General features: G+C 43.2%; 1 protein-coding gene across 1 annotated transcript; it reads right to left on the bottom strand.

Moving 5' to 3' along the window:
- Window positions 1-11,528: 11,528 nt before the first annotated feature.
- On the bottom strand, window positions 11,529-12,107 carry LOC119770024. Its single transcript, XM_038264082.1, has one exon. It carries the CDS (start codon window positions 12,105-12,107, stop codon window positions 11,529-11,531), a length of 579 nt encoding a protein of 192 aa, XP_038120010.1.
- Window positions 12,108-18,178: the final 6,071 nt, after the last annotated feature.

Raw genomic sequence — 18,178 nt, forward strand, 5'->3', positions numbered from 1 at the left:
CGCAAAATGGTTCCTGCACCATTGCAGCAGCTGTGATGCAAGGAGTGGAACTTGGTCGCGGAAGTTAGGTAGGACCTGACGGGGACTGGAGTGTTGATGACGAAAGGTCACTGGCTGCTGGTTCCCGGTGTCGGACCTGAGGTAATCCGGCGTTCAAGGCTTGTGCTCGCGAGTCAAGTTTGGGGCCACAGAGCCTTTCCGCGTACGGTCAAATCGGACCCATGGATGAATTGACCGGAGACAAGGCCGGCAGCTTCCGGACACAAAGTGGCTACCCATTCATCGCTGCTGAAGGTGGAAACCATCGAAGGATGCCTGTTGCGCAAGAGGAAGATGGCGGTAGCGAAGTAGAGGACATCATGGGGACCGGAGTAGCAACAGTAAGAAGTCGTGCGAAGAAGTTCATGGTAAAATGTGCCATTTTAGGGGACCGGTAACATACCCAACCCAACCCAACATGGGTCGCGGACCCAAAAAAAAATATACCTAAATCAATTCCAAATTTAAACTCTATATTTTTTTTAATTAATCCAAACTACGTTTCGATAGCAAATTAAAGTTAAAGTAAGAGTAAGAGTTTTGTGAAATTAAACAATTTGGCCGTCCATGACTAAAAGAATGATTTTTAGCGCGTTGTATACAACTTTGCCAAAGATACGAAATTGATTTTTCCGATTATTTTCACATAACTTTTGTATGGCATAACTCGACTTTTTTTGGACACGCTGAATCAATGATATCAATCATGCTTAATTAACACCTAAACTCTCATGCTCGAGAAAAAGGGGGAATTCGTATGGAAATTCCCCCTTTTTCTCGAGCTTGAAGTTTAGGTGTTAAAAAAGTTGCTTTAGTTTAGTTTTTCATGAATCTTTGGAATAAAATCAATATGAACTAGGAGCTTTGATAACTAGATATTTTAAAAAAACTTTTTACTTTTTTATTTAATAATTTTGATTTTATGAAAATATTTAAACGCGCATTTTAATTAAATCATGAATACTGTTTATATAACAAAGAAGCTTAAATACATAACATACCAATCAGCATAGCGCACCAGGTACGCGTGCTGTAGCAAGAAGACGCTTCCATTTTCCTCGGTCTTGTGCTGCTACTGTCCAACTTCCCAGGTTACAGATCTTCCGGATGTCACCATTCACTTGATCTCCCCATCGTGCGCGCGGTTTCCCTGCTCTCCTGCCTGTACCGCCAGCTGGTTCAGCGCGGGCAAAAAGCAGTCTGACAGGCTGGCTCTCGTCCATTCGGGCGACATGGCCGGCCCAACTGAGCCTTCCGATCTTCGCCTGGGTGGCGATGGTCGGTTCTTCAAGAAGCGCGTGCAGTTCGTGGTTCTTGCGTCGTCGCCACACTCCGTCAGACACCTGCACTCCACCGTAGATCGTTCGTAGCACCTTCCGTTCGAAAACTCCAAGGGCTCGTTCGTCCTCCTGCCGCATCGTCCAGGTCTCGTGGCCATAGAGGACTACCGTTCTGATCAGTGTTTTGTACATCGTCAGCTTCGCGCGGCGTTGCACCCGATCTGAAGTGAGGGTCTTCCGTAATCCGAAGTTGGCACGATTCCCAGCAAAAATACGAGTCCGGATCTCTTTGCTGGTGTTGTTGTCGGCGGTTACCAGCGATCCCAAGTACACAAACTCGCTCACCTCCTCCAACTCATCATCATCCACAGCTAGAGGGGTGAGACTTGGGGGGCAGACGTCCCTCGAGCCCCTTCCTCTCATGTACTTTGTTTTCGTCGTATTCATGCCAAGCCCTACACGTCTTGCTTGTATCTTCAGTCGGGTGTAGACATCTTTCACCGTCTCCAGGTTTCTTGCTACAATGTCGATGTCATCGGCAAAAGCAAGCAGCTGGTAGGACTTGTTCATGATCGTGCCACTCGTTTCGATGCCCGCCCGTCGAATGATGCCCTCAAGAACGATGTTAAAAAGCGCACACACAGAAAAAAATATTTCTGTAAATTTACATTATTTATCATGTACCAAAAGGTATCATGATAAATGATGTATATTTACATTAGGTTCATTGAAAATTTACATTAGATTCATTGGAAATTTACATTAGTTTTGAAAATTTACATTAGTTTTGGAATTTACATTAGTTTTGAAATTTACATTAGTTGAAATCAACTAATTCTGATTGGCCAATGGGAATGAGAACCTCGACTTGGATTGCAGTAGGAAAAGGGTGTGGCCTATGTTCTATTTTAAAATGAGTGAAACGGGCAGCAAAAGGAAATTATGATTTTAAAAAGTTGTTTCACAGGTAGGGGACGCTTTCTCGTCGACGGCCAACGCTGGACTGGAATCGAACGGACGACGGGTAGAATGTTCGGTGTTACTGCTGCTACCCGCTGCCGACTGAGCCATCTTCGCATTTTATAAACGAGCGGCTAAAGCATCAACTTGTTCAGGGCGAGGCTCAGGCAGTGGGCCAGCGAAATATGAGAGCGATAGAAAGAGAACCAAATATTACTATTTTTAGTTCGGGTAGTTTTGAAGTCAACGTTTGGCAGAAATACATTGGATATATGATTTACAGGATTTTACAGGAATTTACAGGAAGCCGAACACGGGTAGAAATTCATCAGATTTGAGTTTCCATGCTCAACGTTTCCATTAGATTCATGATTTACATTAGATTTAGATTTACATTGGAGTAATTTCCATGACTTTTTACTCTTTACATCATATTTCAACATTACATTGAGTGAGTTTACATAAGAAACAGTAATTACGTGCTGTGTAAATTTACATATTTTTTTCTGTGCAGGATTAAGCCATCACCTTGCTGCAGCCCTCGGCGTGATCCAAAGGGTTCCGCTAAATCCGCCGAAACATGCACGTGACACATCACACCATCCAAGGTAGCCTTGATCAGCCGAGTCAGTTTATCCGGGAATCCGTTCTCGTGCATAATCTGCCATAGCTGCTCGCGGTCGACTGTATCATACACAGAGAAAAATATTCCTGTAGATTTACATTATTTATCATGTACCAAAAGGTATCATGATAAATGATGTATATTTACATTAGATTCATTGGAAATTTACATTAGTTTTGAAAATTTACATTAGTTTTGGAATTTACATTACTTTTGGAATTTACATTACTTTTGGAATTTACATTAGTTCAAATCAACTAATTCTGATAGGCCAATGGGAATGAGAAGCTCGACTTGGATTGCAGTAGGAAAAGGCCTATGTTCTATTTTAAAATGATTGAAGCGGGCAGCAAATGGAAATTCCGATTTTAAAAACTTGTATCACAGGTAGGGGACGCTTTCTCGTCGACGGCCAAGTGGAATAACGCTGGACTGGAATCGAACAGACGACGGGTAGGATGTTCGGTGTTACTGCTGCTACCCGCTGCCGACTGAGCCATCTTCGCATTTTATAAACGAGCGGCTAAAGCATCAATTTGTTCAGGTTGAGGCTCAGGCAGTGGGCCAGCGAAGTATGAGAGCGATAGAAAGAGAACCAAATATAACTATTTTTAGTTCGGGTAGTTTTGAAGTCAACGTTTGGCAGAAATACATTGGATATATGATTTACATTAAATAGGAATTTACAGGAAGCCGAACACGGGTAGAAATTCATCAGATTTGAGTTTCCATGCTCAACGTTTCCATTAGATTCATGATTTACATTAGATTTAGATTTACATTGGAGTAATTTCCATGACTTTTTACTCTTTACATCATATTTCAACATTACATTGAGTGAGTTTACATAAGAAATAGTAATTACGTGCTGTGTAAATTTACATATTTTTTTCTGTGTAGGCCGCCTTGAAGTCGATAAAGATGTGATGTGTGGGCACGTTGTACTCACGACATTTCTCGAGGATCTGTCGGAGACAGAATATTTGGTCCGTGGTGGCACGCGCGCCGGTGAAGCCCGCTTGGTAGGGCCCCACGAACCTCCTTGCATGGGGTGACAGCTGACAGCAGAGGATCTGAGAGAGGATTTTGTAGGCGGCGTTGATAAGCGTTATGCCGCGGTAGTTGCCGCATTCCAGCTTATCGCCCTTTTTGTAGATGGGGCACACGACACCATCCATCCATTCATCCGGTCGCTTCTCCTCCTCCCAGGTCTTGGAGATCACACAGTGAAGCGCCCTCGCCAGTTTCTCTCCTCCATATTTGAAGAGCTCACCGGGTAACCGATCTTTGCTGGCAGCTCTGTTGTTCTTCAGCTTCCTGATCTCCCTCTTCACCGTCTCCAGATCAGGTGCTGGGAACTGTTCATCAGCTACGGGTGCTCCAAGGTTGACTCCATCGCCGTCTCCGTTCGCTTCATCGCCGTTGAGGTGCTCGTTGAAGTACTGCTTCCACCTGTCCAACACCTCGCTTTTGTTCACGATCAAGTTTCCCTCGTTGTCCCTGCATACATCGGCTCGCGGCACGAAGCCTTTGCGGGACCGGTCCACCTTCTCGTAAAACTTCCGCGACTCGTTAGCTCGGAATAGCTGCTCCATTTCTGCGCAATCCCGGTCTTCCTGCTGGCGCTTCTTGAGCTTGAAGACCGTGACCTGCCGATTCCGAGCCTGTCTGTATCGTTCCACGTTCCCTCTCGTCGCCTTGTGCAGCTTCCTGTCGTAAGCAGCCTTCTTCTCGGCGGTAATCCGTTGGCACTCGTCGTCGTACCAATCGTTTCGGCTGACTCGGATCGCACTACCCAGTGTGGCTTCCGCTGCACTGCCGATGGCTGAGCGTATGCGACTCCAACCATCTTCGAGCGAGGCTGCGCCAAGTTCCTCTTCACCTGGCAGATTCGCTTCCAGCTGCTGCGCGTAACTGTGGGCCACATCTCCGCTCTGCAGACATGCGGTATTGAACGGAGGGGCCCGCCGGCTTCGGCTTTGGTTGAACACCGTCGACAGCTTTGAGCGCATGTCAACTCCAACTAGGTAGTGGTCCGAGTCAATATTCGCACCGCGAAAGGTGCGCACGTGCGTTACGTCCGAGAAGAATCGGCCGTCGATCAGGACGTGGTCGATTTGCGTTAAGGTCCGTTGGTCAGGTGATGTCCAGGTGGCTTTGTGGATGTCCTTGCGAGGAAAGTAGGTGCTCCTGACCACCATTCCACGGGAGGCTGCGAAGTCGATGCAGCGTTGGCCGTTTTCGTTCGTGGCCGCATGTAGACTTTCTGGGCCTATTGTCGGTCGAAACATTTCCTCCCTTCCGAACCGAGCGTTCATGTCCCCAATGTTGATCTTTACATCCTGCCGCGCTCATCATCGGTCTTTTCTTCGTGGGGGCAGTGCACGTTGATGATGCTGTAGTTGAAGAAACGGCCTCTTATCCTCAACTTACACATTCGCTCGCTGATCGCCGTGAAGCCGAACACGCGATCCTGCATCTTGCCCCGCACGATAATGCCGGTACCCAGCTTCTTGTCCTTGCCGCCGCTCAGAAAAAACCGGGAATCGGTCTGCCGACCTGGCCAGCAGGGTAGGTAAACCATCACCATCGCACTATAATTGATGCATATTTCGGTGCGTTCCTCGTCTCTTAAAATTTCTCTTCTCTTTCGCAGCCGAGTGATGGTCGGCTTGCTATCGCGAATATCGAAAGCCCAACGAACCGACGAGAAATACCGTATCGCTGGGCCTGATGGAACTATCGTTCCAACCGGAGAGACACGCACACGAAATTGCTGTATACATACACTGGAGCTCACGCACACAAATGAACTCATTTCTACAGGGCTTACGGGCGAGAGAATTTCACGATTGCTCTTTCTCTTGCTTTTTGAGCGAGGGGACTGGCCGTGTGAGAGATTTTTTCCGTCTTACGCATCGATTTGTTCGTTGCTCGCTATTTCATCGGCGTCGTTTTCACTTCGCTCTCTTGATGCAGTTTTGGGAGAACGCCGAAAATTTGATGATTTGAGCGAGGGACGATATTTAAAAGCCCTCGCCATCGGCGAGGAAACGAGAAAATACCATCCCTGCTGGCCAGTAGAGCACCTGCTCCTCCTCCAAGCAAACCTCCTGCAGTGCCACAAGAAGCTTAAATTCTAAGGCATATTTATTTTGCATTGCAATTTTATTATTTTGGCCTTCAGTTTATAACCAAGTTACTGTTTGGATACATATGCTTTACTAAGTTTCTTGTTTTATTAAGAGATTTGTTTTACTTTCTGTACCATTTCAATAAATTGTTATACTGAGCATTCATTTTTTTGTATTTTTTAATCTGGCTGAAACTTTTTTGGTGCCTTCGGTATGCCCAAAGAAGCCATTTTTCATCATTAGTTTGTCCATATAATTTTCCATACAAATTTGGCAGCTGTCCATACAAAAATGATGTATGAAAATTCAAAAATATTTGAAGGAATTTTTTGATCGGAGAGATCGGAAAATTTCACGAAAGTTTCACTTTTTAACATTGTACATCGGACCATTAGTTACTGAGATATCGACGTTGGCATATGATGGGTTTTTTGGGTGAGACTTAGAAAACACAAATTTTCTTGTTTCTAAATCTTTGCATGACAATATCTCAGCAACTAATGGTCGTATTAACAAAGTTCAAAAAAGCAAAATATAGAGATTTTTTTCAGCTTTTCAAAAATATTTTTTTTCAAGAGTAGGCAAACATGTGCACTAATTAAAAAAAAACAATGAAAACTGCTACTATTTTCAAAAAAGTTACCCAAAAGGGCTTTAACTTGAAAACGGTGCACTTTCACTAGAGTACTTTTTTATTGCAAATTTGATTCTGCATCGAAAAATAAAGTTGAATTTTTTTTGCGACCAATATTTTGATTTTTTGAAAAAAAAATCAGTATTGCACCTCCGTGTACGCACGAGAGCAAGCAGCAGTCAAGTGCTCAGTGCTCTATCGTTTTTTCGAAATTTTCCGCCGTAATCTACCGCGATTACACGCGAGTTTGCTCCTGCAGCATGCCAAAGGCCGGCCGTGGCAGTTCGAGTGCGGCCTCGAAAAACCCGCGAAGTTCGTCTACCGGCCGTGTGCAAAAAGGTAAACAAACCAACGCCGTGTCGACCGCCATCGCGCAGGGGGAGCGTGAGCTCAGAAGGCATAGACAAAAAGTTACTACATCCCGGATATGTTCCAAGATCACCAGTGCGAACCCGTTACGGTACTTCCGGTGCCACGACCTACACGTCAACATCCGCCAACATTCCCATCAGGAACGAGTTCCAGATGCTGAGTGACGACGAAGAAAACAACAACAACACCGACGGTAGCAGTTCTACCGACGACGACGAATACGATGGACGTGCACGGAAGAAAGTATCGACTTAAAAAAACGAACAATTCTCCAAAGGAACGTAGACCACCTCCAATCTATGTTTTGGACACGTTGGCGGACGATATTGACGAGTTGCTGGAAGGCCTCGGATATTGTCTGAAAATCGGTAAGTCGTCAGTGCAAGTCTACACATTTGACAGCAAGAACTTCGACCTGGAAGAGTAAAAAGTTCAAGTTCTACACATTCGACCCCGTGCAGAAGACAGCCGTTAAGGTCGTCTTGCAGGGGTACCAAGACCGCCCGACATAAAAGACATAAAAGTCCTCTCGCGGAAGACAACGGTCACAGGTACACACACACTGTACCTGTTGTACTTCGACCGCGGCACCGTCAAAATACAAGACCTGCGGAAAACTAAGGCGTTTTTTGGGTAAACTGGTGGTTTTACTCAAAAAACCTGACGGACGCAGCGCAATGCCACCGTTGCCAGAAATTTGGCCACGGCTCGCGGAACTGCAACCTCCCGCCCCGCTGCGTGAAGTGCAGTGAAACACACCTCTCGGAGGCGTGCGCACTGCCGAGCAAGGCGGAATTGGGGGACGAGGCAGCACAAACCAAGGCGCGCATCAAGTGCGCCAACTGTGGAGGTAACCATACCAGCAACTACCGTGGATGCAGCGCACGGAAAACCTACCTCGAGGAGCAGGAATTGAGGAAGAAGAAAGCAGCAGCGTCCCACCCTCCTCAGCGAAGTACGAGCGTAACCGTGCCGGCTTCTGGGCAGCGTACGGTTCCCGCGGACAACTCAGCATTCCCTCCTGGCTGGGGGCGATCGTTTGCCAGCGTGGTTGCTGCCGGTAGCGGCAATGCGGCCCAGCAAGAAGTCACCGGGGAAGATCTTTTTTTTTTTGTTTTATTTTAGAGACTTTACACCATTGTGCATTCATCTCTTCAAGGTGGATAGTGAAAGAGGAAAGATTACAGAGTTTAAAATCACTTCAATAATTATTACCATGCCTTTTTTCTAACGATTTCTGTCTATGTTTCAAATATTTAGCGGAATATTTAGAGAGTGAATTATCAAGTTTATCGTCGTCCTCTTCTTCCAGGCATTTAGAAGTTATCTCACAACACTTTTTCTTATAATATTTTGCTTTTATGACATCTTCATCTTCTTTATCTGTTTCTTCTGCAGCCATCTCTCTTCGTTTTGTTGTCAATTCGTCATCCGCGTCCAAATATGCCTGTAAGCGCTTCCGGGTTTTGAGAGTGTGCTTAGAAAGCACGGTCTCGAATCCACCGTTGTCTTCTTCATAAATTTCACTTGTTTGCATTGCATATAGGTCAGGTTCACTGTTGTTGCTTTTACTGCTGCTGCTGCTTGGCTCAGGTTCAATCGATGGTGTACTGCTTTTTTGGTTCACCTTTTTGCTCGAATCGGCACATTTTTTGATCTTTGCTTTGAGTTTGCAAAGCGATTTTTTGCCTATAATCGTCACTGCTGCAGCAGCCTTGTTTACAGTGATTGATTTCAGCGTTTGCTGTTTCAGCAACATCCGCAGGGTCCGAACTCCATTTGGGATCCCTGGGAAGAAGTTAATCCAGCGGTCGTTGGTGATGGTCAAAATTTCGCCGTATTTACTCATCACTTTGACTACGTCATCATTGCTTATGCCTAGAGGTAGGTCAAGCACACGAACTTCCGTAGCGTTGTTGTCCAGGTAAATCGGGATTTTGCAACCCTGATATACCAGAGGTTTGTCGATGATGGACGAGGCCATTGCTGAGTCGGCGAACTGCAGCACGGCTATTCTTCTTCTATTGCATAATTGCAATGCTCGCAAGTTTTCTTGGTTTACTTGAAGGTCTGCGAGAATTTTTTTTACAAGCTTTGGGCTTGGTTGGTTTTGGAGTTGACAAAAATCTAGAACCACACTGTTTTTGTCTACGGTGCACATTTTAAAAAGCAACGACGCGCACACAAACTGCGGACTGGCGTTGAGAATGCGACTTGTAAGGTCGGCGGTTACTTTGCAACTCACCGGGGAAGATCTCTTTACCCTGCTGGAGTTCTTTGCTCTCGCGGGGGAGATGATGACGCGGTTCCTTGCCGTAACAAGGCGGAGCAATTCCTGGCCCTTGGGGAGCTGATGATCAAGCACATCTACAAATGATTAAATACTGTGTTTTAGTTATAAGCTCTTTCTTTCCCCTTTCCTTTGCAATTTTAGCAAGTTTTTTTTTAATTTTTCTTGCTCTTGTTAGTGCCTTAGTTATAGAAATAATTGTTCCAAAATGGATTATGATGCAACACACCGCTGAAAGGAACTCCAAAACTCTGTTATGAATTGCAAAAGAACTGATTGTATCTTGATTATTCACCAATAAAACCAAATTAATTAATTAATAAAAATCAGTATTGCTTCCGCCTCGTAAGCGGTAGATCGGGGTTCAAATCCCGGCTCGGACCAACACACCGTGTGATCTTTTCCCTTCTGGAATCGATTGCTTAGTAAAGGGAAGGTAGTGTATCGTCACAAACTGAACCTTATCACGACACCTTAGGGAGGCGACCTATGGAATGTTGACATTAACCTTAACATGTTAACATTAAGTTGAGAATGAAAACTGCCACTGAATCCGCTTTGTAAAGGCCGGCCCCGATACTCTTCAAGGGTGTTCCCCTCAGGAACTGGGAAAGATTTACTTTACTATTGATTTTTTCATAACTCGGTCAAAGATATTTTGCACAGCCTGTGAATTTCTGAAAAGTTTATGTCTCCTTAAACATATAAAAAAATAAAAATAATGTTTTTGCAAATCAAGTTTTAGTGACAAAAGTTAAATTAAAAATCACCATTTTTTTACTTTGTATCATTTTTTTCAGTGTAGTACTTATGCAAACCTACAACTTTGCCGAAGACACCGAATCGATCAAAAAATTCCTTCAAAAGATACAGATTTTTAAATTTTTATGCATCATTTTTGCATGGACAGCTGCCAAATTTGTATGGAAAATTATATGGACAAACAAATGATGCAAAATGGCTTCTTTGGGCATACCGAAAGCACCAAAAACGTTTTAGCCGGATTAAAAAATACTAGAACTAAAATTTAAAAAAATATCGATTTCGTAGAGTATTGATCTACTGTTATTATATGTTTTTTTTTAATTTTAAAATTCTGAAATGCTTGGTTTACACAAATGATTTATGGATAGCTCTTGCACTTAAAAAACATGGAACATTTTAATTTACCAAAAAATTACCGCCAACTTTGTAATGTAAAAAATGTTCAAACTCCTTTAAATGAATATCTGTTTTTTTGTGGGTCTCGTGGCGCAGGGGTAGCGGCTTCGGCTGCCGATCCCGATGATGCTATGAGACGCGGGTTCGATTCCCGCCTTATCCACTGAGCTTCTATCGGATGGTGAAGTAAAACGTCGGTCCCGGTTTCTCTTGTCTCGTCAGAGGCGCTGGAGCAGAAATCCCACGTTAGAGGAAGGCCATGCCCCGGGGGGCGTAGTGCCAATAGTTTCGTTTTTCGTTTTTTTAATTTAAATTGGCCTTAATGGTTTTACAGCACATACAAACATTTTCTTATAGCACTTATAGCACTTAAAATGTGTTCTATTTGACCCAATGTCGCCCCCTCTAAGGGGTGAGCTTGGGTCAATTTTTAAACGGATAACATTTATGAACGGTGTGATTATACTTTATTATTATAGCCATATTCTGGGAAAATGTTGGTAAATCATTCAAGAACATTCCCCAACATTGTTTATTTCGATATCATTTGGTTTTTATTGTGTTAAAATAACAACAGCAAGTTTCTCTTCCCTCTATCCACCTATTAGCAATTTTAGAAGTTTTTTTTGTAATTGAATTTTTCTGCTTCCGTTAAATCTCACCAAGTATAACAAATTAATCTAATCCAATGATTACTGATAATGCTGTAGCTGCAAGGATCTCCATAACTCTACACTAGTTTATAAGGTAAAAAAAAATGTATTATGCTTAGTACAAGAAATAAACATGAATTGAATTGAATTGAATAACAGTAATATCGTTTTTGACAAAAGTCACCCCCAACTGACGCTATATCATTTGTGGATAAACATTTTTGAAATTTAAACTAATTTTGTTTTTTTATTTTTCACCTGGGAGGAAAAAGCCACGTGGCCATATAAGGTGGGTTGGCGTGAAACCACGAAAAACCATGAGGGGGGAGGGGGGGGTCAAAAATTCTCAAAAAAAGGCCACGTGGTTTATGAACGACCCCTTAATACGATAACTCTCCACCAGCCGTGTCGCCGGCAACCCGTTTCATGTGTCCCGTGGCTTCATAGTCGTGAATAAAATCACTGTATTGTTGTTTCAGGTCTGGATTCGCTGACAGCCGCTTCTCCAGTCCCAGGAGGCGTTTGATGGCTGTTGATCTGGACTCACCGATACGCTGGACAGCGTACTTCTCTTTGGGCAGCGTCACAACAAATCTTCCAGTTTCGTCACGAACCGTCGTCTCCTCGAACAGCTGCTCGCACGTGGATTCTTCGATCGAGTGCGTGCTCTTGGTGCGGCACGTTTCCAGTTCCCAAAATCTGGTCAGCTGTTCGTCGATTGCCGCGTCGGATACGAGAGACGTCGATTCTGGAACGCTGCCGGGAAGCCGGCCAGAAATGATCCAACCGAACACAGCTGGTTTCACCCGTTCGTCCGTCAGCAAGTTCATGTAAAACTCGGCACCGATAATGACGTCCGGATCAACCAGGAACATCCAGTCGGCCAGCTGAATTGTAGCCGGGTCGATGTACGACGTCGGCAACGAGATGTTGAGCTTGGGCAGAACGTGAAACTGCATCTCCGACTCGTACGCTGAAATCCGATCAGAACGCGGACCGACATCTCACTATGGGGTATTTCCATATAAGCGAGCGGCCAAAATATTTTTTGCTTTTTTGTGACTTTTTGTGTTGTTTGTACTTAGTATAATGAAAACAAATGAATTTTGATATTTTTCAAAAAAAAAAGTGTAATTTTCGATTTTTTCATATATTTGAGGCCACATGCATTAAAGTGGTGAATTTTAATATTCTTGCTCTGTCTATTTGATGCCCGGAATGGCGGTTTATGCTATGTTAAAGTTTCTGATTTCCGTTTAATCTCCCTCCCCTTCTTCTTGAGTTAAAATCCACCTCTCTTTGAAGACCCCCCCCCTCCCCCACCAATTAAAATTTGATTTTTGCGGTGTTTTAGAATTTTAGACGGTTTATTTTATGGAACATTGTATGGATTCTTGTCCACGTTTTTTGTTGATCCACTTGCAAACTTCACGTTTTCCACGATAAATTCTTCTAAATCAAAATCACTAGGGGAAATCTACCCATTTTAATCCTAATAAGCGGTCGTGTTTGAATGATGCTGGATAATCTAGAGTCTCTCTTGAATTTTACTAAAACCAAGTACACCAACGAGTAAAGCAAGTTTTTGTGAACATTTCTGTTTATTTTCACTTTCACTAAAAGTTATTCTATTTCTTTACCAAGCATTTAACAAAAAAAATTCCCAAGGGTATTCTAATCGAGGCGAATGCATTGGGCCACGCCCATTTTTCTAATATCGGCTTAGTTCTTTTTCTTCCAACACTCTGTCGAGTGTTGCCATTTGCGCTGACAGTTCAAACGAACACTCACGAAAAGTGGCATTTATAGGAAAGTTTCCTGGCATCGCTGGCTGTGCTGCTGGTGGTGTTGACGGCCAACCTTTGTTCTTTTTTGCCTTCGTCTCTCGCTCGGTTTTCTTCAGCCTTCGAGTGGAATGCAAAGTGGAAATTGAAACGTCAAACGACTTGGCGCGTTTGTTTTTTTGATGGCGCTTGCTAATTTATTACATTTTTCGGGATTATTCTTCAAGTGAGTGCCTTACTAATGATCAAAAGAACATGTTGCCGGTAGTTGGAAGCAATTTCATATCTTAAGCGCCGTGAAAAAGTAAGCGAAAGTGAAAAGTTAATTTTGGCGATATTCATTAAGCGTTTGAGGGATTCTCGTGTGTGTCACTGTGTGTGCCAACAAAATGATGAGAAGTGGTCTCGCAAAATACAAATTATGATCAAAAGTGCATTAAATGTGATCTTTTTGGCCGGTAAGAGGCATACATTTGCGTGCTTACTCGAGGCGGTGCTGTTGCTGGTAAGTTTATAGCCCAAATAGTATTTTTGGAGCTTTAATCGAGCATCAAACTCTCCATATGACGAAGATAGGTTTTTGATTGGAAAGGGTAGATTTCCCCTATGTAACCGATTGTCGTTAGATTACTTAAAATATGAACTTCTTCTATGGGATTTTGTATTCCTCGTTTTGAAACTACAGAACAACATGCGTAGTTTTTCCTCTGTGGTTTTTCCCTGAGTTGATCATGTGATGGTTCTGCAATGTTGTAATTCTTACAAATATACTCGAAAGCAGTTCTCACGTATTCAGAATAGTGCTTCTGCTTCGTTATATCGTACAGGGACACTACGGTATTATTATCCATACTTTCAAAAGAACACAACAACGAACTGATATGAATATTCGACGAATCGTTTCTGTAAAATACTTAGAATAGGAATTTCTAATTTTATTAAACGTACTTAGGGTACCAACAAAGTCATGAATATCAAATCAATTTCAAAACATACATAGCAGGTACGTCATTTCTGCCTCCCCAGGTAAATAATGTGATTTTAACCAAGCGTATACGCGAAATCATTAATTTTCTTGCATGAATCAAAATGTTCAAAATGGCATAACTCAAAAAGTGCACATAAGTGCACTTTGAAATTTGGAGACAAGTTAGGACATGGTTCAAATTTTAAGCTGCAAAATTTTCAGATCGCACAAATGCACACAAAAAAGTACTCTATTAATAAAGTTGAAAAAAACTAAATTTTGAATAAAAATCCATCTTTTTTGATTTTTATAATTTTTTTTAGCCTGTAAAAGTGTGTTTTGTAAAATGTTATTGAAAAGTTGAATCAATTACCTTTCTGAATATATATAATGATGCAGGAAAAAATACATAAACAGCTACACAGTACAACTATGAAAAATAATCATTTTTTTGTCAAAAACATGTTTTTCTTACCATTTTCGCCTTTGAAGGTCTGCAATTCAGTGAATTTTGAACCTACAACTTTCAAACTCCGGATTTTTCTTAGTTAGAATGTTTATTTTCGAAAAAAAATACCAAAAAAATAATTAGAGTATGTCGGTTTTTCGATTTATGGCCGCCTGAAACCCCATAGTGATCTGCACTATGGATCATCCCCATGCAAACGGGCGGCCAAATTATTTTTTTGCTTTTTCAATGTTTTTTCCAGGGGGTAGCGAAGAAGCCGCCATCTTGGAAGTTCAGATAACAAACACTCAGAATCAGTATTATTCATATTACTTTGGTAACACGAAGTGTGTTATCCTGGTTAAACTCAAAAGTCCCATGCAAATGTGTAAAACCAAACTGAAAAATGTGTAATGCCGATTCAGAGTGTACGGGCGCTACTTTGATCGACCAAAAGAAAAAAGCAAAAAAAGGTAAACAGAAAAATCACTTTTTCGATATGAATTTTCAGCCAATATTGGGATGGAATCTCCAAGGATATGATAGAATTTGGCATCAGCAACACAATTCACCTGTTTTTCAGGTATTTATCGTTTGAATTGCGGGAAATTTTAAAATCAAAACCCAAACAATGATTTGTTATGGGCTACCATTTGACAGCTAGTGCTTTTGTTGTGGGCTCTCATTTGACAACCGTGCTAATGTCGACTGTTGTCAGTTTGCTTTGGTCGGAATAGGGTTGCCATCCCCCCGTTTTTTTTATACAAATTTGGATAATTGGGTCCTAAAATGAAGCTTAGATTGCTGATATTATTGTTTACAGCGATAAAGCTTATTTTTTTAAGTACCATGACCCTTTGAACGACCACAAAGAGTTTAAGATGGATTTTTAAATCAATTTTGAAAAATTAACCTCGCGGTCCTTCTTGACAGAAAAGCTCCTACTTGACAGCTCGTTCCTAGGGGACCATAGTTGATCCATCAAAAAAAATGTTGTCTTGTCAGTTTATTTTTTTTTGCATTGAAATGAAAAAAGTGATCAGAAATGGTTTTTAATCGTGTTTTTTATCGCTGTACATAAAAATTTACACAGGGCTTTAGTACCCAATTGAATATTGAAATGGTATACGTCGATTTTTATGACTTTTCATGTTTTTCAATAGTTGATTGTTTATAATAAATAGTCTTTTCATACATTTGCAAGTACAACAGAATTGCGTATATGTTGTATTGCAAGTTTATATTATTAAATTATGGATAAGCTAATACATCCCCACTTTAAGGACACAACCCCTCCCTCCTCTTTCTTTCACTCCTCCTCCTCCTCTCCTCCCTTCCAACAAAATTTTGTTAAGCGTAATAAATTCATTTTAAGTCAAATATTTATTATTTACTGCTGTGTGTTTCTTTTGTCCTCTGGCCAAATATGGCCACTCGGAGCCTGTTTTCGGTGGCATATAATGGACACTTCCGGATTACAGAAGAAACCCCATCATCTGACATAACAAACTGTTGCGTTACGTAGTTTGTGAACGACTAGAGTTAAGCCTTTTGTTGACGTTCCCACCGAACGTCATTCATTGAAGCGCGCGTTCTCGCTCTTTCTCGACGATTCATTCATTCCGTTTCCGAGTGCGCAGCAATAAAGACGTTGTTGAATAAACGCTGTTTTGTGAAGTTAAGCAAAAGTATTTTAGTTGACACAGAAATAAAACATGGTGTCAGAAGCACTCGTGGTGTTCCGGCGTCATTGAAAATCGCGGAAGTGTAGTGAGAAAAACTCATCCCAAGCGACGAAAAGATCATTTGCAACAGTAATTTTGAACAGTTTTGCAGTGAAACGTGTTTTATCCTGTTGGCAGCCATATTTTTTTCGCTCTCGCGTTGGGTTGAGTGTTTTCCGGAAGTGAAAAGTGCAGAAAAATGGATGCAGATCAGTTCGCCCAGTTTATGGGCAAGTTCCAAGAGATGATCGGTTCTCTGAAGGATAAGCAGGCGAGCGCGCCGGCAGCAGCAGCGGCACGTGGGCCTGCGGCGAATTCGCTGGCCGGAAATTCGGTGGCGGCGTCCATTCCTCTTCCGCCCCCGCTGGAGTTGGAGGGCGATATGGAGGAGAATTACAACTTCTTCGAAGGAAACTGGAAGACCTATGCAAGTGCGATTGGCATGGACGGTTGGCCCGATACGCAGAACAAGCAAAAAGCCAGCATTTTGCTTTCGGTGGTGGGAAAAGACGCTCTGAAAAAATATTTTAACTTTGAGCTGACCGCGGCCGAGCGAGACGATCCAGCATTAGTGTTGACGGCAATCAAAGCAAAAGTGGTTCGTGAACGGAACAAGTTTGTGGACTGGTTCGATTTTTTCTCGCTCAGTCAAGAACCAACGGAGAGCATTGACAACTACCTGTGTCGACTCAAATCGCTCGCGAAAGTGTGCAAGTTCAATGCGTTGGAGGACGAAATGGTGAAATACAAGTTGGCCACCTCGATCCGTTGGATGAAGCTCAGGTCGAAGTTGATCACCACCAAGAACTTGACGGAAGCAAATGCTATGGACTTGTGTCGGGCCGAAGAGATCGCCGAGTGGCATCCGGTTACTGCGGGTCAGCCGAGCGCGGAAGTGAATGTAGTGAAGAAGAGCAAAATGAAGTGCAAGTTCTCATTGTTATCCGAGCATTCGTTGGTGAAGGTTGTCTGAATCAACATGACTCGTCGCGTCCCGGCGCAAAACGCCGGCAATATTGCCCTACCTGCGGCTCAAGCAGGCAAAAAAGTGGGAATTTCCAAAAGGAAGGTTGAGGCCTCAACTGATGGCCAAAAACCGGGAATTTCCAAAAGGAAGGTGCTTTTGGAAGTGACATCGAACAGCAAAAAGACGAAAAAGAGCGACGGTACTGTACCGATGGATGAGGAGGAGGAGAACTCTTCATCGCACGAGGAGCAGCTTTTGAAGAACAACAAGTTCGCTGGACTGCCTGACGAGGACCAGGTAGCGGAAGCAAAGGAGAATGAAGTGAAACAGCGAAAGGAGAAACTGCCTCCTTTTTATGTGCGGCAATCAGCAGCAACGATCGACTTTCGAGCGGGGCTGGTTGAACTCATCAAGTCTGGGAAAGTCCTAGGCAACATTCGTCTGTGTCAGGACGGATTTAAGGTGCTGGTGCAATCCAGGCAGCACTATCAACTGGTCAAGGATTACTTGACCGAAAACGAGGCGGAGTACTTTACCCATGATGTCGTCATGGATAAGCCGTACAAAATCGTCGTCAGAGGTCTGTACGACATGCCAGTGGAGGAATTAGCTGCCGAGCTAAAAGTTTTGAAACTGGATGTGTTGGCCGTGCACAAAATGAGCCGACGCAACAAAGACATCAAGTACCGTGACCAGCTCTACCTGCTGCATTTGGCTAAGGGATCGACGACGCTTCCTGAGCTGAAGGCAATTCGAGCGGTTTTCAACATTATCGTGTCGTGGGAGCGATACCGACCAGTGCATCGTGACGTCACACAATGCTTCAACTGCCTGGGTTTCGGGCACGGAGGTAAGAACTGCCACCTGAAGCGTCGTTGCGCCAAATGTGGTACCGATGCGCACATCACATCCCAGTGCATCCAAGATTCGCTGGTGAAGTGCCTCAACTGCAACGGTGAGCACTCGTCAACCGACCGAAAGTGCCCCAAGAGAGCTGAGTTCGTGAAAATTCGGCAGCAAGCATCGACGAAGAATCAGCCTCAGCGTCGTAGAACTCCTCCAGCCCTGGTGGAGCAAAATTTCCCACCTCTTCAACCGCGACGCCAGGTCCCGAACTTGGCACCGTTGCCGTTGGATCCC

The sequence above is a fragment of the Culex quinquefasciatus genome, chromosome 1, assembly GCF_015732765.1.
Source record: "Culex quinquefasciatus strain JHB chromosome 1, VPISU_Cqui_1.0_pri_paternal, whole genome shotgun sequence".
In the NCBI taxonomy this organism is placed as follows: domain Eukaryota; kingdom Metazoa; phylum Arthropoda; class Insecta; order Diptera; family Culicidae; genus Culex; species Culex quinquefasciatus.

Bases quoted from the DNA above. Each gene is read 5' to 3' on its own strand.
- LOC119770024 (XM_038264082.1), bottom strand. From the start codon at position 12,107: ATGCAGTTTCACGTTCTGCCCAAGCTCAACATCTCGTTGCCGACGTCG.